Source organism: Lepisosteus oculatus, chromosome 20, assembly GCF_040954835.1.
Source record: "Lepisosteus oculatus isolate fLepOcu1 chromosome 20, fLepOcu1.hap2, whole genome shotgun sequence".
Lineage (NCBI taxonomy): Eukaryota > Metazoa > Chordata > Actinopteri > Semionotiformes > Lepisosteidae > Lepisosteus > Lepisosteus oculatus.
In genome coordinates, this window is record NC_090715.1 from 797421 (window position 1) to 821630 (window position 24210).

Below are 24210 nucleotides of genomic sequence, written 5' to 3' on the forward strand. Positions count from 1 at the left end.
GCTGAGCAGGACTGATTTAGGTCATGTGCCAAATGATAGAATGAAATAATAGATAAGAGAAAACAACTGAAATACAAAAGCACAGAAAAAGCAAAAAATAAAAAGAGTATTAGGAGAGATCCCTGCCCTCTTCCTCAGGGCTTTCCTTGCTGGGTCCCAGTGCGTCCTCTCTGCTTGGGAGCAGGGCAGCAGGATTGCTTGTATACGAGCACTGCACACCAGGCTGTCTTTCTGATTATTGAGACGGATCTCAGGATGTAACAATAACTGCCTGCTTCAGCCTGGAGCGGGGTCCGGCTCTGGGGGCAGTGTGAACCTGCAGCCCTTTCACAGTTGGCCCAGAGGCTGGAACTGTGGGGAAGGAACAGCCTTCAAAGGGAAGCAATGGCTCAGAGAGCACATGTGCTGGAACATTTTCTTAGAGTGCCAAGTGCTCTAGTTAAGTGTTGACTTAAGACTGATACATTGATCCATAAAATCCCTTCCTTTTGCTGGCAAGGTGGAGCAGAAGCAATCTGAGTCAGGGCTGGGTGTCATTTTTTAATGAGAAGGGGATGTTTTCAGGGTGTTTGGCAGCAGCCACTACAGTCTTAACCAGCTCACAAGGATGCCGTTACCCACAGTTCTAAACCCGCATGTATCTAAAAAACATATGTCTCCTTCTGCAGCTCTTTGGAGTGCAGGAGGGCGACACTTGATTGCTTTGCTTCTGGAAGGCTGTGAGAACGAGTCTTTCTAAGGGACTCTCTGCATGGTGGAGAGCACAGGGCTGACAGTGACTGACATCCAGGCCTCCAGAACAGTTTGGCTAGAGATGAAGTAATCCCCATCGAGACACAGCCTTCCTTTCTACTTTCTACTTCCTTTCTACATGCCTGTTTTAACTCTTCCTTTCCTTTCTGTGCTCAGGTGCCCAACACACAGAGAACATGGACCCTCTGGGTTTCAGCGATTTAAGGGGTTAAGCTGATTTACAGGGATTTGTTTGTCTGCTAATGAATGGAAACGGGGGCAAAGCCTTTGTGAGACAGCTTGAAATCCATGCGATTAAGCGTAATTATTTTAACGAGCAGGATGCAGGGTAGCCACGCTGTGTGAGCTCAGCAGTGGAGGGAGGCTGATGGGACCCAGGAGTGTTGAGGGGTGATGGGGAGTTGATCCATGGGAAGACAAGTGTGCTGCTGTAACCTGCTGCCGAGGTCTGCTCTCCCCTGGCTTGCCAGAACGTCCTACTGAGAACATTAGACTCCTCATTTCCAGCTGAGGTCCAGCTGTGTAATTGTACTCCCTGCCCACTGGCCAGTCCCGGGAACCTAAGGCTGTCGACATGGACTTAGATCACCATAGCCCACCGCAGTGCCAGCTGTGTTCCAGGGGTGGATAAATAACGGCCAAGGAGTTGAGTGCTTCTCGCTCGTAAACATCTGCGTAGTTCAACAACAAAATGGACCAAAAAATCCTTTTGAACTTCTGAAGTATTGATTTATAGCAGATCGCTCTTTTCTGAAGAAAATGAAGTTTCCAATGTCTAGATGTCTCTGTGTCTTTATACATGTGTGTTTTGAGTTGCTGCAAGAGCAAATAACAGAAACCATTGGTGATTCCCTGTGGCCATGCTTGAGCTCAGTGTGGGAATCCAATCTGACAGCTGCTCAGGAAAAGGGGCTTTCATTCATTTGCAAATCCCTTCAGCCCTGGAACAATTCCATTAGGTTATTGCTTTGTGCAGAATGTCTCTGAGTCCTACTCCCTGTGCTACAGGCCTCGGACGGCAGTTCCCAGACCCACTTCAAGACTGCTTAAAATAGAAATCCCTAACAAAGGCTTTATTATGAATCCAAACAAGAAATAATGGGATGCGACTGTCCTGCTTCTCTTTAAGGCTTTCTTTAGTGGTGCTGCAGTCTTGCAGTGGAAGAAATTAGGGTGCTGCTCATAGTCCTCCAGACTGCACCCCAAGTGAAGCACTTCCTCTGAAGCCGAAAGGTTTTTTCTGCATCAGTTTGGACGTATGTAGGACCTGGGAGTCTCTGTCTTCCTGCAGACGAGGTGCTGTGGCTGATAAATTGGAATGTGGGAGAAGGGGTTTGCTCACAGGCTTAGACTTGGGCACAGCACCATCACTACTGAGAAACGCAGAAAATCGCAGGCAATAAACACGATGCCGCAGCTGGGCTCTTGTTGCAGTGTAGTTTAAAATGATTATGAATAGAAAATGATGTACATCTGGCACTCCAGATCAGAAAAGAAAGAAGTGCACTTGCAGTCTGCATCCATCTCCTCCAGTATTACTGTACGAACGCGCTTTTCCTCCGTGGAACCTGTACTCTCTACCTTTTTCTAGAGTTTTTTCTGAGACCGTCCACCTCTTACGCATCGTGTCTTCTTTAAAAGCTGCTGTGTTATTGTGGCAGGGTCCCCTCTTTGTTGTGTATGGGCAAGTAACAGGAAGGCTCTAGCAGTGCACAGGAAGTGGCGGCAAACCCCTGGACTCCCTTCACCTCACATTATGGGTGGGATCTCCTGTGTGCCAGAGTCACATGGCCACTTTCCTAGCTCCCGCACGGAAGGGGAGGGAAATGGTCTGTTTCTGGCAGCTGGGCTTTAACGTGCCTTTTTAAATATACCTGCTAGATTCCTTTTATTATCTATAGAATGATCAGATTGGCTGCACTAAGACAGAAATGAAATGTAATAAAAATTTAAGATGTATTTATTTTGCACACATTCCCAGTGAGCATAGTGGGTTCTTCTCTTCTGCAGAAGAAAATGTCACATTTCTTTCTCAAAAACTGGTTTGCTGTGCTTTTTTAATCTATCTTAGTTGCAGCCCCAGTGCTGAAGTCAGCTGTTAAAATAGCCTGTCCCATGCTCCCTGGGTGGTGTCCAGGCTCGGGCCCTGCTCGGCCTGCAGCGTCCACGCCGTGCTGTGGTTCACCGCCTCTCCGAGAGAAACGGCGAGTTCTCTTGTGAACAGGAAGGCAAGAGCCGCAAGGGGGCGGATTCTGCTTTTAAACTCTGTCAGATGGTCAGGAAATTCCCATCCTTTACGGAGCCAGGGCCTTTCCTGCAGGTTACCCAGCCCAAAGACCGGGCCGGTCGTTAACAAGGGAGCGAAAGGACTTGATTATCTTGCCCTCTCGGTACAACCCGACATTCCTCAGACCCACAGAAATCTGCTCCTCTGCTGCAGGCCTGGGCCCACAGAGCGTTCTCGGATCTTTCTCACAGCACAGAATCCAGACGCAGGACTTGACACACAGAACCAGTGACTTTGCTAATTTGTTCTCATGCTGTGTCCATGAATAGCTTTTTGGCATTCGCCTCCCATTGCTCGTTGAGCAATTTAGTCATTTTGTTATTTTGTATCCTTTTTAATCCGTGTCTCCAGTACAATGCCTGGCAACAGCCCGGCTCTTATTTCATCTGAAGTGTTATCCTGTGCAGAAAAAAGGAGCCCTGTGAGATGAATTGGTCGTCTTACAAATGAGTTGTTGTATCTTTGTCACTGAGTTATGGACGCGGTTTCCAGCGTGCTGCCCTGCAACATTCCACATGTCCAGCACAAGATTTAAAGCGGCCTCAGCCGCAAGGAAATATTGTTTTCATTATCAGTGTTAGAAAAAACAGTTTGTGTGCTGCTTCAGGCAGGGCTGTGTGAGGATGCAGGCAAACGTGTTTCTTAAGTTTAAAACCTCCAGGATGAAGCCAGGTCTGATCTAGAGATAAATCTGCCTAAAGAGGCTGGGGCTGACACTGAAGCTGTGCATCACAAAAGCCTATTGATCATTTGCAAGAAAAGAAAATATGAATAATACTCGGTGGGATGTGCAGGCTATAAATAGGGAGAGTGATGAAAAGCAGGCTTCCCTGATCTTGTCAGAGCTTCATAACTCCTGCAGTCCTTGTTGTCCCCGGCAACTGTATTGTCCATGGCAACAGGCGGCCCTGACTCCGCATTGGCCGGCCTGCCTTCCCCTCACGGGAGGGCTTCAGTTCTGAGCTCTTCATGTTTGCTGTGCCTGACGATTTTTTTTAAAAAGTACTACTACACAAAAGGTGCGCAACTCCAGTCCTGGAGATACACAATGTCTCTTGTTTTGCCTGCACACTTAGCTACCTAATAGTAGCTAAGTATATACACCAATTGGTGTATTTATCGACTTAACAGGACTAAGTTCACATCTGTCCCCAGTTCTCGTGGTGCCCCAGGAGACCTGCAGCATTGCGACCCTCCATGACTGGGCTTGCACAGCCCCGTATTGAACCTAGAATAAAGCCGGACAGCTGACATGAGTGCAGCTGTTCTTTCTTGAGCGCTAGGGGTCACTGTGTCTCGCCGATTGTCTCCACATTCCTGCCGAGAGAATGCACTCCGTCAGCCTGTCTTGTCATTCTGTTTACAGCGACACGTGTTACCAGGAGATCTGTGGCTATTCTGCCCTTCAGGACATGATGAGTTCGGAGCAGTGCGTGTCAGAGCACCTGTCATTGTCTGGAGAGATAACCCTTTGACCCGGGCGGCTCTCGTCAAGCGTGTTACTGTACCGTTTCAGGTCATTTTGCAGTAGTGGGGCAGAGGCTTGTACTGCAAACACTCTTCTGCCATTATGTTGGGGAGATGAACTCTTAGCTCAGGCTGCTGGCTGTCTCCCCTGCTTGTTTCCACTCCACTCTGCCTGCCCTGCCTATCAGCCAGTGTCTGGGAGAGTGATGGGATTCTGACCGCCTTGGCTATACATCCCAGATGTATTCCCTCTGCTCCTACTGAACCCTGCGCTTGTGTTCCAGTGATTTCCTGTTTTTAGTGTTTGACTGTTGTCTGGAGTTGCTGAAGCAGCCGTGAGCCCCAGGAGGGACATACACTCCACTTCTGGCTGATCCATCTACTGAATGTGGCCCATGAAGCCTGGTTAACTTAAGTGTAACTGCAGTTTTTTATTTTGCTGTGTTTTCCTTTTGTAAATGAAAAAATCAGTCTTAACTGGCTAGAGGAGAAGTAACATCTGAAAACCAGACGAGTGCAATTGTTGTATACATTGCAGCCCTGATGGGAAAGAGGGAATTGGATCTGCCCCTTTAAAAGAGGAGGAGGCTATGGTATAGAGCACTGAGGTGTTGTGTCTGGGATCCGTGTTCCAGCTGCAGAAATGTCTTTCCCAGCCTGGATTCCAGAGCGAGCTTCCACATGTCAGGCCTGGCGCTCGGCTGTGTTTGCACCATCTGGAGAGAGGAGAGCGCACAGCTCCGTTCCAGCCAGCCTAACATGAAGAGACTGCAGTAGAAGAATTTCTTGATTTTTTTTTTTCCAAATTTAATTTAAAAAAAAACACTCCTGCTGGCCAAAATCTGTTTGATTTTCCTTGTTTTAATTTGTGTACGTCAGTCTCTTTTCTCGGCTTATACAGACCCTTGAGATGATCTACTATGAAAGGCACTATATTAAATAGATAAAAGTACTAGGTTTATTCCACGCTTAAAGAAGAAAGCAAACGCAACGTTTCGGCCCTGTAGCCTTCTTCAGGTGTGAGTTTTTTCAGCATGGAATAAACCTATTACTTGTTCCTTTGCAGCCTACGCATGCTGATGCAGCTCCCCACCTGAAATAATAAATAGATTGTCATTAGCAGTTTGTTGGTTTTTTTGTTGGTTGCAGGTTTTTATGTAAATTGCAATTGATGAAACAGAAAAGCAAACATTCAGTGTTAACACTGCACATCTGTCTGCACATATTGAACCTAAGGCAGCAAGGTTGAATAATCCAGTGCTTTAAGTTGCTGTGTATAATAGCCAACAGTGGGTGGAATGGTATGGTCAGTGTTGGACCTCAGCTCCTGTATGTCAGTTTTACTGGTTCTTTCTACTTACTTTTGCTCAATTGTTTCAGAGAATTCAGTTGCAAACTCTGCTCCACCCTAACGTAATTTTCAGATCTGCTTCCTAAACAGATAAAAAAAACTAAAAGATGTAGAAATAAAAGTTCCAGTGTTGCGGCTTTGTGTTTGGGTATTAAGTCTGTTTTTCTGTGCTTAATAAACCTGAACAGGCAGGCAGCACTGGGATAGGGGATACTTTCTGCGATAGCTCCTTGTCAGGCTTGTTTATCTGCAGAGCAGTGTCTGTGTGCTTGAAGTCTTTGAAGTGCCAGTGCAAGTTGCAGCAAATCCCAAGTGTGGAAACAGGTCTGGCACATAACTGGCACCAGTTCAGACGGGGCAGAGGAGAGACTGACTCAGGGATATGGATAGGAAAGACTCCCTCTGATGAGTATCTGCCTCTTCCTCCCGAGAGATTTCACTTCGTCTAACAAGGATGAAGTGGGCTTTTCGGTCGCTGTATGTAGTAAGTTTTTTTTTTTTCTGTGCTACTCCATTTTGTTCTGTCTTTAGCTGTAGTGCTTTTGTGTCTGAGTTTTGTGTTTGTAGTATGTTAAGGTACAGGGCATTGCCTAAAAAGAACATGAGAAAGTTGGCGAAGGAGAGGAGGCCATCCAACTCTTTTAATTGGTCTCGTTGCTAGCAGCTGCCTAGGCTCTCATCTAACTATCATTCTTGCCGGCATGGTTGGGTAGCTTGTTCTGGACCCAAACAACCTTCGGTGGAAAGAAGTGCCTCCTGTTCTCAGTTTTAAATGCACTTACACTTGGTCCAGAAATGGTACCATCTCCCTGCTCTTCTCTGGTAGTTTTGTCAACCCTTAACTTGATGTGGTTTTGGACCAGTGCTAGGAGAAAAGTGCTGTAGGAGTGCGAGATGCGAGCGATGAGCAGACTGTTATACTATGCTGGCTGTGTTTGCCAGAAGCTACAAACTCTTCAAAAAATCTAGGCAGTCAGTACACCATACACACATGCATTTGTCAGTGCATGCTGAAGGTGGCACTATACTGGTACATTCCAGTCTTTTGGAGGCAGTAAATGTGCACATTGTTCTGCAGTATAGTCTTATCTGACCTCGCTAGACCTTAAGACATCGTGTTGCTTTCTAGGGCTCTCGGAGTAAACCTCCTTGTTTCACTGCATTCAGCTGGGCTTCTGTGCTGGCTGACACATCAAGTAAGAATCTGCCATTCATTGAAGAAGAATTTGTTTCATGCCTTCAGATGAGCTTGCGTGACTGCTGTTTCCTGCCGCGACCTCGAACTGGTTAAAAAAGCACAATAATGAGAGAGCATAGATAGAGCCATACTGAGCTTGCCTTTGCAAGCCAGAGGGAGTTTTGTTGTAACTCTTCAGTTTTCTTTAACCTCTTGTTTTCTGTTTGTTTTTTTCTGTTTTTTTCTTTGCAGTTTCCTGAGGAAGTGCAAATACTTTGTTACAAAGAAAGCCCTGAAAGTCCAGAGCAGTATAGTTCTTGTTGGCTGACCTGTTGCAGTGCACCGTGGTAAATGCATCTCAAGCATGTGTGCAGAATGAGCAGGGACCCAACACTCCCAGTGAACAGAGATCTGGGAGAACTGTACTAGCTCCGTCTCCAGCAGCAGGAACTTCCTGCCTGTGAAGATGAGGAGTCCACTGAGGCCCAAAGTAGATGCCCAAAATAAATAATTCAGTGTCGGGACAAGTTCTTGTGCTCTGACTCTTGTTGACTTGTTAGAAGAAGTGGGTAAGAAGTTTGCAGTGAGCTAGAGATCTAGTTTACAGTAATACATATTTAATTGCCCTACTTTCTCTTCTTCAGAACTGTCTGTGTTCATTAATTCAAACATCAGAAACCCATTAAGTCTGTACCAGAGGTGTAAAAAGCTAGCTGCTTTGCTAGCTGCAGCTTGTACAGTTTTTGGATGGAAAGATTTCTACCTTTTGTATAGGTCATAAGAACAATAATAAATCTATAAATGTAAATCTTTTCATGGTTAATAATACCAGTTAACTCTTAAGTTTTAAGATGGGAGAAAAGGTTCTGGTCCTGTGTGTAAGCTGTGGGGAGAGGGGTTATGTTCTAGAGAGGCTTCAGGACTGTGTGGCTGGACAGGCTGGGGCTACAGCTGTGAGCTTCATCTCCATGGCCCGGCCCAGGGGCAGGCAGGCCTGGTCCAGGATGCGATGTGTCTGTTTCCTGTGCAGGTTTCAGTGACCTGCCCTTTCCTGTCCAGCCGGGTGTGATGTTATAGGGTCATCTCACTGCCTCCTTCCTGCCTGGCAGAGCAGTCTGGGATACGCTGAGCATCATTGCCTCTTGTTCCCACTGCTGCTCACCTGACTTGACTAGTATTTAAAATATATTATGATGGTTAGCTGGGTCTCTCTTCTATCCAGTCATGAATTTTTAGTTTTTATTCTAGTTAAGATGCTAATTTGATAAAGTGTCAGAAATATAATTTGGCCACATGCAGTATTACTACTTGTTAGCACAGCCTCCAGAAAGGCAGCCTGTGGTGATTGTATATTTGCAAAATGCCTCTGTGTTATCTGGAGGCATCAATATACAATCCAGCTCAGGAAACGTGTTGCACCTCTGCTCTACGTTACTATCTGAATGGTCCATCAAAAAGCTGTAATTGGTTATTGATTTAGCATCACAACAGCTTTAAATCCTTGTTTGTCCAGTGCATCAGTCTGCATTTAGGGACATGACTCCCATTGTGCACGTCGGCCCCTTTTAAAGCGTGTGCAGCTAAAGCATATCCTACTTAGTGTGGGAATTGCTGCTCTTGTTGAAACACTGCAACAGTGGCTAGACACAAAGCCCAGCATACTTAAGTTTTTATTTTGAGGGCTTTGCAAGCTAACCAAAAGCCAGCAAAGCAATTGTACACAGAAAACAGAGGTGTGTGGAGTGCGTCATATACTGTATACTCTGTAGTAAGTTCTGTAGTAAAAGTCTTCTTTCTGATGTCTTGTGATCTTGAAGTGTTTAGTCTGGCTGGCCTGTCAAACCATGGGAATTGTGCTCTTCTCAGTAGGTTTAACAGCTCGTTTTGTGGCAGGCCAGTCAGATGGGTGAAATCTGTGTTAAATTCAGCATGTTGTTGTTGTTGTTGGGGTTGTTCCAAGTCCATGACCATGTGCTGAGCACTGGTGATAAACCTGCAGCTGGCACCTTTGGTGGAGATACTGACACCCCTCATCACCCCAGTACAGGTCACCCCTCACAGGGTTGGGAGATACTGACACCCCTCATCACCCCAGCGTGGGTCTCCCCTCTCAGGGACGGGAGATACTGACACCCCTCTTCCCCCCACCGCAGGTCTCCCCTCTCAGGGACGGGAGATACAGTGCCTTGCGAAAGTATTCGGCCCCCTTGAACTTTTCAACCTTTTGCCACATTTCAGGCTTCAAACATAAAGATATAAATTTTTTATTTTATGTGAAGAATCACCAACAAGTGGGACACAATTGTGAAGTGGAACGAAATCTATTGGATTTTTGAAACTTTTTTAACTAATAAAAAAATGAAAAGTGGGGCGTGCAAAATTATTCGGCCCCCTTGCGTTAATACTTTGTAGAGCCACCTTTTGCTGCGATTACAGCTGCAAGTCGCTTGGGGTATGTCTCTATCAGTTTTGCACATCGAGAGACTGAAATTCTTGCCCATTCTTCCTTGCAAAACAGCTCGAGCTCAGTGAGGTTGGATGGAGAGCGTTTGTGAACAGCAGTTTTCAGCTCTTTCCACAGATTCTCGATTGGATTCAGGTCTGGACTTTGACTTGGCTATTCAAACACCTGGATACGTTTATTTGTGAACCATTCCTTTGTAGATTTTGCTGTATGTTTGGGATCATTGTCTTGTTGGAAGATAAATCTCCGTCCCAGTTTCAGGTCTTTTGCAGACTCCAACAGGTTTTCATCCAGAATGGTCCTGTATTTGGCTGCATCCATCTTCCCCTCAATTTTAACCATCTTCCCTGTCCCTGCTGAAGAAAAGCAGGCCCAAACCAAGATGCTGCCACCACCATGTTTGACAGTGGGGATGGTGTGTTGAGGGTGATGAGCTGTGTTGCTTTTATGCCAAACATATCGTTTTGCATTGTGGCCAAAAAGTTCGATTTTGGTTTCATCTGACCAGAGCACCTTCTTCCACATGTTTGGGGTGTCTCCCAGGTGGCTTGTGGCAAACTTTAGACGAGACTTTTTATGGATATCTTTGAGAAATGGCTTTCTTCTTGCCACTCTTCCATAAAGGCCAGATTTGTGCAGTGTAAGACTGATTGTTGTCCTATGGACACTCTCCCACCTCAGCTGTAGTTCTCTGCAGTTCATCCAGAGTGATCATGGGCCTCTTGGCTGCATCTCTGATCAGTCTTCTCCTTGTCTGAGCTGAAAGTTTAGAGGGACGGCCAGGTCTTGGTAGATTTGCAGTGGTCTGATACTCCTTCCATTTCAAGATGATCGCTTGCACAGTGCTCCTTGGGATGTTTGAAGCTTGGGAAATCTTTTTGTATCCAAATCCGGCTTTAAACTTCTCCACAACAGTATTACGGACCTGCCTGGTGTGTTCCTTGGTCTTCATGATGCTCTCTGCGCTTTCAACAGAACCTTGAGACTATCACAGAGCAGGTGCATTTATACAGAGACTTGATTACACACAGGTGGATTCTATTTATCACCATCAGTCATTTAGGACAACATTGGATCATTCAGAGATCCTCGCTGAACTTCTGGAGTGAGTTTGCTGCACTGAAAGTAAAGGGGCCGAATAATTTTGCACGCCCCACTTTTCATTTTTTTATTAGTTAAAAAAGTTTCAAAAATCCAATAGATTTCGTTCCACTTCACAATTGTGTCCCACTTGTTGGTGATTCTTCACATAAAATAAAAAATTTATATCTTTATGTTTGAAGCCTGAAATGTGGCAAAAGGTTGAAAAGTTCAAGGGGGCCGAATACTTTCGCAAGGCACTGTACTGACACCACTCTCAGGGACAGGAGTTAGTGACTCTCTGCAGCGCATGTCGCCCCTCTCAGGGACAGGAGATACTGACACCCCTCCTCACCCCAGCGCAGGTCACCCCTCACAGGGTTGGGAGATACTGACACCCCTCCTCATCCCAGCACAGGTCACCCCTCTTGGGGATGGGAGATACTGACACCCCTCACAGGGACGGGAGTTAGTGACTCTGCAGCACAGGTCACCCCTCCCAGGGACAGAAGATACTGACGCCCTTCTAAACAGATGTTTCTCAGACGCCCGTCTCTCCTCTAGAGTAAGGGTCTCCAGTCCCAGTCCAGCATATTTTACAGGTTACCATTAAATCATTAGGTTCTAATGCTTTCAACAATTCATTGTGATCAATACACTCATTGTTAAAGTGATTTAAAGATTATTTAAATTAAAAAAAATCTTATTACTGGTGAACCCTCAAATATCAAATTTCCTTTAGTTCCCAATCAAGAAGACTGGTTAATGTTTCCTGGATTAAAGCTCCCGTGGAGCCAGTGTGAAGACCCATGGCTAGCAGGAGCCAAGGCCACAGCTGACCCGATTGTGTCCTGTCCAGGCACAGCTGTAACAGCTGCGCTGTTGGACGGGTGTTCATGAGTACTCCATGCGGCTGATAGCCAGTGCACCTCAAAACATGGCTCTCACTGTGGTCTTCCTTTGGGACTTCCGGAGGTCAGCTGGTATGGCTGCTGTTGGGGATCACGACACAGGTAGAGCCATCTCCACCGAAAGCCTCTGTGTCCTATTTGGCAGTATGGGATCACCATGGTTTAGACGTGTGTCCCACATATGGGTTTCTGTGCTGAACAAAGACACAAAGGACACAAGTGGAAACTACTGTATGTGGAGATGCATTTAAAAAGGAGTGCAAGAGGCACTTCTTCACACGAAGCATTGTGGGAGTTGAAAGTTGCATAGGCAGGCAGGAATGTTTGCCGCTGTGAAAATGGAGCGCAGACCCAGTATCTGCAGCAGCTCTTAAGAGTTCATTCCAGTACGGAATGGCATGACGCTTCTGTAGATTACGCAGTATTTTTTTCCCCTGATATAACGTGTACAGTTTGTATCATCCATTGTCCAGACCTGTGGTTTACTGTGCTCTAAGCCTGGCCTGCTGTGCTCTTCTGCACTTCAGCTTTACCATGCTGCAGCTTAGAATTGTTCAGCAAATTAGTTCATAGAATCATTGTAATGACATGAGCATATGGAAAGCAATGCTAGAAGTCTCTCTTTGCCCATGGGTGATCTTTGCTTTGATTCCAGGTAGATTTGGGCTGCTGGTTTGGCTCTCGTATGGGGCTGTATAGGTCTGTGAGTTGCTGGTCTCCATGGCCTGACTCCAGCAGCCTCTGCCACACAGCCTCTGCCACACAGCCTCTGACAAAGGCTCCTGTGTGCCGGACCTGCTGCAGGATCAGGCCATGTGATACATGTCCAACTGCAGCTCCTCCCAGGACCATGGGGCTGCTTATAGCACTGACCCAGGCTGCAGGACTGGGAAATGGCAGAGGCTTCAGAGAAGGTTTCCAGTCAGTGAGTAATGCAGCTACAAGACTGGCTGACAAAGAGAGAACGCTGTTCAAGCCCATTTTACAGAAATCCCAATATCTCACCCAGCTGTCTCTTTACGGACCCCAGAGTGTCGACTTTAACAACATGATTGGACAGACACCTTGATGCTCACAAGATCATCCCATTTTCAAAAAGCATGTTTTCTTAATGAACGTGTTTCAGAATGCATTTTTCATTTTAATTCTATTTTTAATGCTTTCAGTGTTTGTTTTTGGGAGTGTGGTCCCATGTGTGTCCTGGGAGATTAGCCCTGTGCTGCAGTGCTGCGCCTGATGCCTCTCAGAGTGCATTGACAGGGACATGAACCCTTCTGTGCATGATGGACAGACTATTAGTGGATGTGAAATGGTGAACCACACGCAGTCTGCCTTCACCTCAGTCCCTGTCTAATAGGTGTTATTTAATAAATTCTCTCTGATATTTGGAATATTTTCAGTTCTGCAAAAAAAACTGTGAAAACCTTTACATACACACCTCCAGTAAGTAATATCACAGATCCTATCATGTGATGGAGAGTATCAGAGCAGCTTCTATTTTTGTATTTGTATTTGTGTCTCCTTGCCATCTCGTTGCTGTGTAGCAGGTGTGCACTGACCCCTGTGCTCAGTGGGGAATTGCTGTGAAAGTTGAATTGCAAGAGCTGTGGTGTGGCCAGCCTCAGCACTCGCACACAGAACAATTTCCTCTTTCGTTTTTGTTTTAAAGGCTGGAGTGGAACAGCCCAAACATGAAAGACCATGGAAAAACTCATGGCAGGGTGCAGAGCCTGCCAGCGCGTAGCCAGCCTTTTCCATCCTCTGTCCAGCCATTCACGCTGTGATCTTATCAGTGTGGAGTGGGAGGCAGGGTCAGACAATGCATTCATTTCTGAGATACAGATCATTTAACATTTCATCATCCCAGATGACTGCATAGAAGGCATATAAAAAACCCTTTTGTTCAGGTCAGAGACTGCAGGCTGAGTGCTGGAAGGAACTCAGATATTATAAAGGCAGGCAGGGGAAATACTGTGTGCATCTGTGCCGATCCTGTCCTTCGGCCTGTCTGATGTTAATTAAAGTTATACCTGCCTCTTCTGCATTATTGCAGCCTGCCGCGCAACCTTAGGATAAAACCATTAAAGGAGGCATAGAACAGTGATTGGTGATTTTTCTGAAAATATAAGAGAGCATGCTAAAATGGAGGAGAGAAATGCATAGTGTTTTAAAGGAGCAGAATATGTATTTGTGTAAAAAACTGTTTAAGATATTCTACTGAACGTTTCTTAAACGTGTCTGTCAGCCCTCATTGTCAAGTGTAGAGTCTGAAACAAGGTTTGTTAGTGTTGGCCTGATGTGCTCCTGGTAGGGGCTTATAACACAGGATGTATTGTTTTAATTGGTATTCTCCTTGGGCAGCTTCCTGTGCACAGAAAGGAAAGTACAAATGACAAGGTTCCAAGCTGTCAACCTATAATTGGTATAAATTCTAACAATTAAAATTCTTTTTTATTATAGCTTTTTCTGTGAAAGTCTAGTTTCTTGTTCCCATCTTTGCTTGACATGTTGACAGATTGCTGGGAACAGAAGTGTCTAATTGGGACAGTTCTCTTTGCCTTGGCTGGAGCAGAGAGGTCCTGAGGCTGGTGAAGTCCCTGGGGAGGGTGGGAGTTTGCAGCAGTGACAGGCAACAGTATGGAGAATGCTGCAGGTGGAATTTCATCAGGAGAACCGATCTGCATGAGTCCCTTTTCTCATTCTGAAGTCTCCTGTAGTTCCCCTCCTAACTTGTTGATTGTGTTTGGTGCCTGTCTAAGAAAAGCAATCATTCTTCCATTTTCTACGTTATTACTAGAATTGGTGAGACGCACAGCAGACTGCTGTGCATTGGCACATTAATACTGACCGGTTCAGTGTAACAGTTTGGCTGTTCCCCCAAGAAAAGGATGTTCTAACCAGGCAATGTAGCACCATGAAAGCCTGCTGGAAGCATCACAAAATTGTATTGGAGTGCCAGGAGGAATCCAAGCTTCGCTAAATACTGGCTGGAATTCAGACCACAGTTGCTTGCTGCCCTGATTGGTCAGACATGCTCCCTGGTGACAGCGAGTCCCGTCTGATCTGAAGTGCAAGGGAGATGCTGAGTCTGTTTCTGGACACTGGTCCCAGCATATTCACGGGGGTGTTCCTCTGCAGCCCAGCATAATACCCAACTTCTCATTCTCAAGGCCGGCACAACATGGTTTTGAACCACTGATGTTTGGGTGGGTATGTGCAGTCTTAATTGAGCCATCTTTATTTATCTTTGCTATTAATTCAGTGGCAGAACTGATTTGTGAAGATAAGCCTGGTTTTGGATGAAGCATGTGCACGTTGATAGTTATTGAAACATTCCTATCAGGAAGACAGCAGGAAACAAATACACCATCTTTAGTAAAGACACTCTGGAGCTTTTCAGAGGTGTCTGAAAGAGTTAAGTGATTGTCTTTGTGGTTGCAAATGAGCCTGTATCTTTACTTCCTGTGCAGACTAGACTGGTCATCAAGATCCTCACGCATTCTTAAAAAAACTAACTTTCCTGTTTATTTTTAGCTTTCGTTCATCTGAAAGCAACTTCCTTAGGCTGGGTTTAGTTTGGAGATCAAGGAGATCTTATTTTCTAGTCTCTTTGTCAGTTCTTAAATTAAACTGTTACCATTGTAGCTTGTTGTTTACAAGGATTCCATTAGCGCAGTGCTGGGCGTCTGTGCAGGAAAGAGGGTCTGTCCTGTTCTCCTTCCTTCCCCAGTCATTGGTTTCACACCCAGCAATTTGTAATTCGGATGTAGCGGCATTTTTGCAAAATGCTGTTGAGTGGAGAACTGTAGAGTTTTTGCAAGTTAAATGTCAAGATTGAAAAACTTCTCCATTGATTTTAAACTCGATGCTATGATAATCGCTGGTAATGTTATCATACAGAGTAATATTGTGATCTGGTGCTAATAGTGAAGTGCTAGATATGTGTGTGGGACTGTAATTGCAGGGTAAATCTCACTGGATAAATGTCTTATTGCAATGTACAGCCTTATAGAAGGGAGAGCCCCCCGTACGCCTGTCTCCATCCCTTCAGACTGGCACGGAGACGAGCCTGCTGCATGTTCACTGCTCTTCATTTCGCAGCGCGAAGAGGCCAGCGGGAGTGAGCAGCGTCCTCAGCCGCATTGGGGGCAAGAAGCAGAAGATGAGCACGCTGGAGAAATCCCGGCTGGACTGGGACTCCTTCAAGACTGAGGAGGGCATCGGGGACGAGCTTGCCATCCACAACCGCGGGAAAGAGGGGTGAGTCGCTCTCCGAGGTGCCCCCGGGGGTGAAGAGGGCTGATTGTTTGGTTCAGGTCTTGGATGGGTCTCTGATGGCCAAATCATTCTTGTATCGCGAGATGCAAGGTGCGTTTAGCGGTAGACGCGACCACTTTTCAATAGAATACACATCATGCCTGATTATATTTGTACCAGTACCTCTGTTTTGAACAGTAAAACATAAACTGGTTGAGATGAATCAAAAGTGCTTGGAAGTGCATTTAAAACTGAGAATAGGAAGCACTTTGAATACAATGGGTTGTGGGAGTCTTGAACAAGCCACCCAACCAAGTGGTTGAAGGCAATCCTTTGTCTTCTGTCTAGAAATGGCTGAATCAGATCCTTGGATCTTCCACATCATCTTGAGTAGCGAAGGGCCTCCAGTTATTAGTCAGGCACTAATTAATGTGATCCCCTGAAACCTGGAGGAACCCGGCACACTAGGACAAAGGTACCTCTAACTCTGTGGGTGCATGTGTCTCTTGATCTACACCACAATGCCATGCTGTAAATGTTGAATCCAGTTTTAAAACCAGAAACGGCAAACCAGTTCTTCTATTAGTCCACTGAAGGCTGTCGGGGCAGGGGGCACATCTCTGTCTGACGAAATTAATCACCACACTCTCCGCTCTTTTGTGTTTTGTTTTTTGTTAATGCTTCAGCGCGTGCTGATCTGAGACTCCTAGAGAGCCTTTGCTTGTCCTCCACTGAGAAGAAATCAATAAAATGGCAAAATAGATTCTAAAATAACACAAGCTATGTGTCTGGGAAACAAGTCTGTGCCTGCCTGAAGTGCGCTGTGTTATAAATATCAGCCACTAGTCTCAGCACCTGTTTTCCATGCTGTCTGTCCTAGGTGAAGAACTGGTCACAATTCTGTATTGTCACAGGACTATATAGTTGCAAAGGCTGCTTCTGAGCAGATAAATAATTAACCAGTTATTTCAGTTCTTGGCAAATGACCTGGGAATATGTCCCAGGTTTGTTTTGTTCTGCTTCATAAAGTTAATGGAGTGATTGTGGTCTTGCATAAAAAAAATCATAAAAAATTAATTGATATGCATGATCCATTTATGTGCAGGCTTTGTATTTCAAATAATAGTTCGCTACATCCAGTGATTTTTAATTTCCGGTTATGGGAAATACAGGGCAAGCACCGTACTGCAGAGCAGCCCTGCCTCAGTTGGGGTTGATTTGAAAGCTTTTAGTTAATGAAAGGGATTGAGTGTGTGGCAGCCGTTTTGTCTTGGATTACGTCAGTCCCAGCTCTCTGTCTGCAACAGAAATCACCTGCCGTGTCCAGGTAGGTACGCCTCTTTCGTGTTCATGGGCAGCAAAAATTAAATTGAAGATTTTATCATGCTGTCTGTTCCCTTAGCAGAGCTGAACTTGCTGTGTAGTTGAATTGGTGCTTAAGGCCTGAAAATTGGAATGACCCTCATCCTTTGGCATACCTCTGATCCAGGGCTACACTGCACTCAGCTGCCCAAGTGAATTAAGAATTAGCCTTTGCATTATTTCTTGTACTAATGCACATAGAAAGAAAAAATTAAATGCAAAGAGTATGCCAGTTTGGGTGGGGTCACAAGTCACATGATCCTATCCTGCCTTTACATGTACTAATTGTGCATTAACACAAATGCAGTAGTTAAATATGTGATTTGCTTTCACATAATTCCTGTGACTAGAAGTGGTGCTGGGGGGGATCAAGTTCAAGTCACAGGAATTTCACTTCAGCTGCCCCACTCTGATGTTCATTGTGTGTTTAAAGTCCTGCCAACAACACATCTGTCGCTCTCCTCCGGCTGAGTCCCGCTGTTTAAATCTCCCAGGCTTCATCTTGCTATATCTGGGAGCCAGAGTGAACAGCTGTGGATTAAGGATTTTTTTTGGTCTGCTTTTTGAGTTTCCATTTGGCCCGCGAGGCCAAGGGATGGAAGAGGAGGCAGACCAGACAGTGTGTCGGTCAGGTGCGACGCTGCTCTCGACTGCAGCTGCTGGGGAAGGTAGGCAGTGTGGGCAGAGCTGGACTCGTGCTGGAGGCGTCTTGTCCTGCGCCAGGTCTGGCAGAGCTGCGGCTACCGTTAACAATCACAGAGCTGACTCCTCCGGCCTATTGGTGCCATCACTGCGCTTTTAAACATTTAGCATTAGTTATCACAGTGTAGAACCACATTAGAGGCAACGGCAACGCAAATGGTTTTGTAATGAAGGTAGTCCTTCAGAGAGACTTAAGAACATAAGACCATTTACGAGGAAGAGGAGGACGTTAGGATTATCTAACCCATTTGGCACTTTCTGTAATAATCCAAGAGTCTTGGTCCAGCCAGGGAGTTGGTGAGGGAGTGAGAAGGAGGACAAGCTCTCCTGTGCTTCACTTGACAGACTGTATAGCTGACAGTGTTGGTGGGGAGAGTCCCTTTTTTCTGTTACCAGTTCATGTTGTTCAGGTGCAGAAGAGGACTAAAATAAAGCTTTTTTTTTTTTTGCTGCATTTATCAAGAAGGATATTTCGGCCCCAGATGCCCAGTACTGAGGTGAAATTAAATGGAACAATGTGTACCTATTTTCCACTCAGCAACACAAGCTGACAGTGTGCCGGCTGGTCCATTAGATAAGGGAAAGGGCCTCCTGCAGAACGTTCCCGCAGCCTGCTCTGTGTCCCTCCAGGGACTCACTGCTGACACTTGCCAGTCACTGAGCCACCTTGTGCTTCAGCCTTCAGACAAAACGAGATGCTGGTGTCTTGCTTGGAAACAAGCACTGATTCCATAGCAAGCAGTTTAGCAGATTGTTGGTCAAACAACTGATGATCATTCTTGTTACATCATGGCTTTGCTTTTCTAAACAAACAGTCCTGTTTAAACAATACAGTCTTGAGCATTTGGTGTTCAGCTCACTTTATTTTTTTTACATTTCAAGAAGATTTGGCCTCTCATCAATGTGCTTTGCACAGCACTGCAGTTTGGGACCTGCTGCTTCATAGTTAAAAACTGTAGCATCTGTGTGTTGGATTGCTCAGTGAAAGAGAGCTTTGTGATCGCAGTGCGTAGGCAGCCTGGGGTGGCACTGGAGCACAGAATCTTACATCGAGCGGTACAGCCACACACGGGCTTCTGCACAATAAGAATGTCCTGCGTGTTGCCCAAGAACAGAACGACAGTGTGCAGCTCACGTCTGTTCCTGCTTGGAGTGAGGCAGGCAGGGATATCCCTTCTCCACCTGTGGGGAGAAAAGCCCTGTTCTGGGTGGTGCGAGGACTGTTGTGAGAAGGAATAAAGACTGGCCCTAGAGCTTAATGTACTGTAATACAAAAAAAAAAATTGATACAGAACACAAAGGTGGTAATAAGATCTACAAACAAAACCTGCGATGACATTACATTTGCGCATGCAGTTGTCCTTTTTTGTAAAGCCCCTCTGAAAACGGAATATAATTAGTGACTTTGTCTGTGACCAGGATAGTTTGGGATATATAGAGGCTTTAAATGAAAACTAATAATTAAATGACATGTATGATTCCCACATAGTCGCATGTGATACGTGCCTGTGGGCTTGACAAGGACAGGGGCTTTGCTGCACAGAGCTGCTGTGGAGTGAGTGCGACTCTGCGCTAATTAGTTCTCAGACGTGCCAGGCGGCTGTGGCAGCAGGGCTGGGCAGAAGGCTCTGTGAAACACATCAGCCTGAAGCGCACGCACCGCTAACACTGCGCTGTGCTCTTCGTGGGAGTGTAAACACTTTTATCGATGAATCATAAGCTCACCACTAAGATCACATTTCTAACCAGCTGACACCCTCGGTTAATTCCTTCCAAAAGACCCGTTCGCTTTTCTCTTGATGAGTTTGCAGTGTGAATCGGGGGGGGTTGTTTGGCTCTGGCCGAGATCTGCGTTCCTGTGAAGAGACCGTGCTGCTCTGCGCGTCCTGTTGCCCGTGCTCTGGGCCGCAGTGCAGGCAGGAGGCCGTGAGCGAACCGCTGGCGCAAACTCGACTGTTTTGCCACAAAGCCTTCTGGTCATTTAATAGGTGGAAACTTTTGGTTTTCTTCTGCCAACTCAAATTAATGAATCAACGTTAAAAATTCAACACTGTTTTGTGTCGATGCTCCTCCTCGGGATGTGGGTCCTGCTGGGCAGTGTCGACCCATCGGCCCTGAGCAGCCAGATGGGCTCGTTCCTGTGGTGTTTGCTGTCATTACTGAGCACAAACTGACGGCGCGGACCTGTTGTCTTTGCAAGTGTGTGGTTATTTCTGCTGTGGCTAATGCTTCATAGTCGCCAAAGTGTAGCAGAATCATTTAGCTCCACACAGCTGGAGCAGTTCTGCCTCCAACCTTTTTCACCAAATGCTGGAGGCTGGAGCGTGAGACTCAGCCACAGAAAGCCCGCAGTGGGGAGGGGGGGCTCCTCCTGGAGTCTGGCGAACGTGATGCCTCGCGCTGGTGACGGCATTATTTTTCCAGCAGCTTCGTTCTCTTGAGCCAGTCAGGTTAATTGGCAGTAAAGCCCTGGAGGGTTGTTGTCAGACCTGCAATTAAAACGCATCTGTACGTCATCGAGAGAGTCTGAATGTAGGCCAGGCAGGAGCCAGGAGCTCCAGTTTAAATCAAGAGCCATGTGTACTCTCGTGATGGGGCAGGTGGTTGAACCCAGGAGAAGGTTGTGGTGTCCTACTTGTGGCCTGAGCCGTCAGGAACATTGTGTTTTCTTGAGCACTTCAGATTCATCAGGAAACGCATCCTGTGCGTCTTGCACGCGACTGCGTCACGAGTTGAGTCGTGAGAGGGTATCAAGTTTAAGGTTAGACGTGCACATTCCTGGTGCCATTCAGGAAGTAATGCATTGATTATGCATTAAGTGTAATTTTTTTACAAAATGAATAATTTATAGAGCTGATAATGTATTACCCTCTTTTGGAGGTCCAGGTGTATGCCGGTGGGAAGGCTGTATGGACAACAGATATGCTAATGGTATTAAGTGATTTTACACCCTTCTGTAGACATGTAAATTAAATTAGGATCATTTCATCTTTGCCTGATTCATAAAACAGATTTTGAAAGTGATCCAAAAAAAAGGCACAAGATATTTTATGCCAGCGTTGAAAGGCTGCCTTTAATATGGAAAGTCATAGGGACATTTAAAGGTGTCCCTGAGCTCTTGTTTTGTGTAAACGATACACAGACCACTGCAGCAATCGGCTTGCTTGCATCACAGCTGTATGGTGACTGGAACATTTGCTCTCTGAGTTTCCACTGTAATGTTTCTAAGTAAACCACCTTGTAAAGAACTATGAATCCATGCTGTTTACAAAATACCCATCTTGAAAAACGTCACCCATATTGCTTATATGTAAACCAATGTGCATCGTGAGGGCAAGGGGTTGTGTCCACACTCCTGCATCCTGCCTCGCTCTGCAGCCACAGCGGGCGTGGTGCTTCCCTTGACATCGCCATCATTACGTCATAGAAGCACTCATGGCTCCTGTCCTCCAAGCACCAGGCAGGGCGTCTCTGCAGCTGTCAGAACCCAAGCTTCGACTGAGGCCGGGGAGTGGAGAATTGCAATGCTTGAGTGTGCTGCAGCTGGAAAGAGAGCAATGAGTCCTGGAATTCGAGATTGATTTCTTGAATGAAGAAGCAGGGTTTAAAAATGTGATTGCTTTCTTGTGGCTTATCTCATCCATACACGTCAGGTGAATGACATGGACTGAAGCAGAGGGCAGACCACAGCCTCTGTACTGCACTTGATTTGCAGTCCTGTGTTAGAGACAGGGCCTTGTATGCCAATTCACACTTGTATGCCAAAATCTGGGGCTGCTGTCACTACAGAATGTGCTTAATGCCACATGCTTTGATGCTTTGATGGTCTCCCTGAAGCCACTTGCTTCTGAGCTGGGTCAGGTTATGGCATCAGAGCAGATCCTGTACAGCAACTCGGCATATTGAAACAGAAGGATATGGATCTGTGCCAATGATGCCTCCTTCAGCACCATCAGGTTATTTGACAATAAAGTCAATGCTGGCCAGATTACTCACTCCAGGGTGTGACGTCGTGTTGTGTTCATGTTATCTTGCAAATCTGTTTTCTTGAATCTATCCAGGCTCTCATTAACAAAATCTATGCATGCTGCACTGTTCAGCTAGCATTTTCCTCCATGCACTGTTTTTTCCACAGTTAATTTACAGAGACCAGATGCCTGTGGTATCGGGACCTCATAAAATAAAAATCTCTTTGCTACAACAAGCTTCTGGATTATTTTAATATTATACAGATTGCCTATTTTAAGTCCTGTATTTGCACTCTGAGTAATCTGGATCTCATTTGGAGACCTGCATGCGAGAGGAGTGCATTGACATGCATGCGTGTTGTAGACTCCACCCCACTCCTTGTCTTTCCCCAGGTGAGTGTTCTGCAGACAGCAGCAGGCCTGTCTCGGCAGGAGCGCAGGCCAGCAGAGGGCTTCTCTGTCGTCTAACTTTGCCGCGAGCCCTGGGAGTGTCTGCCGGTCGTCATCCTTTGTTTTTCCCTCATCCCTCAGGTATGTGGAGAGGAAAGCGTTCCTGGAGCGGGTGGACCAGCGCCAGTTCGAGCTGGAGAAGAGCCTGCGCCTCGGCAACATGAAGCGGTGACAGTGGGACACGCCCCTCCGCTCTGGAGCCCCAGTCTCCGTGCAGCCCCCCTCAACTGTCCATTAGCTTTTGCCCATTATTGCTTTCCTTTCTGAACTTTGTTTTAACATTTTTATTTTGTTTTGCCACACTCTTTCCTCCTCTCCTTGTCGGAATGTGTTCCCAAGGAAGAAGTGATCTCCCTTGGGACTGAAAACCACTTATCTTAGCTGCTCCATCAGGAAGCCATTGTCAGCTCTTGCCTCTGCCGACCCCAAGGGCAGCGGGGGGCCGCGGCGAGAGGAGGTGAGGAGAGCCGAGAAAGCGAGGAGAGAGTGAATCTGTCACTGGGACACTTTAACTCTGATTAATTAAGTACGGAGTTCATAAGAAGTCGATGTTGATCAACACCTGTGGGTACAGAGTCTAAAATGTACATTATCCTGATTAGTCACTTATTGTGAAATATGCTCTGTGAATACTGTGCTTTTGATGAGTCATCGCATTACACCAGTATCAGATTCTGATTTCTCTTCCTGTGCTCTGTGCTTTCAAACCTGCACTAGCAGCAGTACTTCTAGAGAGAGGAGGATATTGTGTTTGTAGTTTCTTGTTGTGAATCGTTCAGTTGTGGATATGTTTTTATACACAGTGCAGGCAGTGAGTGATGTTAGACTCTGTATTTCCATGTGGGAAGTTTTTAGGCTTGGGTGTTTTGTCAGTGTGATGATGGGTCAAGGTTGTTGTTGCTGAAAGTTTTGGGGTGTCCGCTGAGCATCCGGCACACTGCAGGTGACCCCAGTGTTGGACCTGCTCAGCCACTCAGGACACGTCAATGGGCAGGCTGCTGCCCATTCCCCGTGTGTTCTTATCCTGACATGAATAAAAATGGACATCTGAAGTCACGTGCAGGCCCTGCTCTCGTTTTTGTTTCTCCGGCTGCCTCCGCTGTGATGGGCCGGCTCTTGCCATGGCTGTCCCTGCTGGCGGCGCAGGGCGGGGCGTGTCCTGACCTGGCACAGGACGCTGCGATCGCCCTGCGCTGCCAGCCTGCTGCTTGTTATGATTGGTTCTGCTCCTCCCTCACAGTGTCTCTGTGTGGTGGAAGCGCTGTTCGCTCTTGACCTGTATGTGCCTACTGCCTGTTAATAACCGCTGTGGGCCTGAGAGCTCAACCACGTCTAATCTAATAAGCAAACACAGACTGTCAAGTGCAAACAGTGACTTGTTTCACAGGCAGCGATACTCCCAGCAGGCCGCAGCTGCCAGCATGTGATGTCGAGATGCTTTTGGTCAGGCCATTTTCTCCATCCACAGATTAGTGCATTTAATAATTCAACCTGACATTGCAAAGACAAGGTAAGTCTGACATCTGCCCTGTCCTGATTGTTTGGGCGTGCCTTCACAGGGATTTAAACACGGTCAAAGAGCAGTGTTCGGGTCTCAGTTTCTCGCTTGGCACTGTAGCAGATGCGTGCAGATCATGTGTGCCCTTCACAGCGACATCGACTGCTCCTCGTGAACTCTGTTTCTCCACGAGCAAGCAGGGGAGAGTGTATTCCTTCCCGCGGCCTGTGAACTCTGCCGTGAACGTGCTGCTCTGGACCGGGGACAGAAGCAGAGGTCCAGGCAGTGAGGGGCGCTGGGAGAGCCACCCAGGTCTGCCGGCCTTGACAGGTGCTCCTCTTTGCAGGACCCCTGATGTCCCAGCTGGCCCCCCCAGACCCTGCAGTGACACAGTTCACAGTCCCCCCCCAAAAGGGAATGGCAGGACAGGAAGAGCTACAGAGCCTCCGTGCAGCTCACTCCTTTCCTCTGCAAGCTGAGTCT

At 46.5% G+C, this 24210-nt stretch overlaps 1 protein-coding gene across 2 annotated transcripts in view; it reads left to right on the top strand.

The window, feature by feature from the left end:
• cfdp1 (craniofacial development protein 1) overlaps positions 1–23285 on the top strand; it is a 37597-nt gene extending 14312 nt beyond the window's left edge. The window contains exons 7-8 of one of the 2 annotated variants that reach the window (XM_015368503.2): positions 15592–15750; positions 22311–23285. In XM_015368503.2, the coding sequence (XP_015223989.2) occupies positions 15592–15750; positions 22311–22401 (250 nt within the window). In that variant the 3' untranslated portion in view covers positions 22402–23285. Of the gene's footprint in view, positions 1–7287; positions 7577–15591; positions 15751–22310 lie in introns of those variants that run through there. The other variant, XM_015368504.2, reaches the window with a different exon arrangement.
• Positions 23286–24210: the final 925 nt, after the last annotated feature.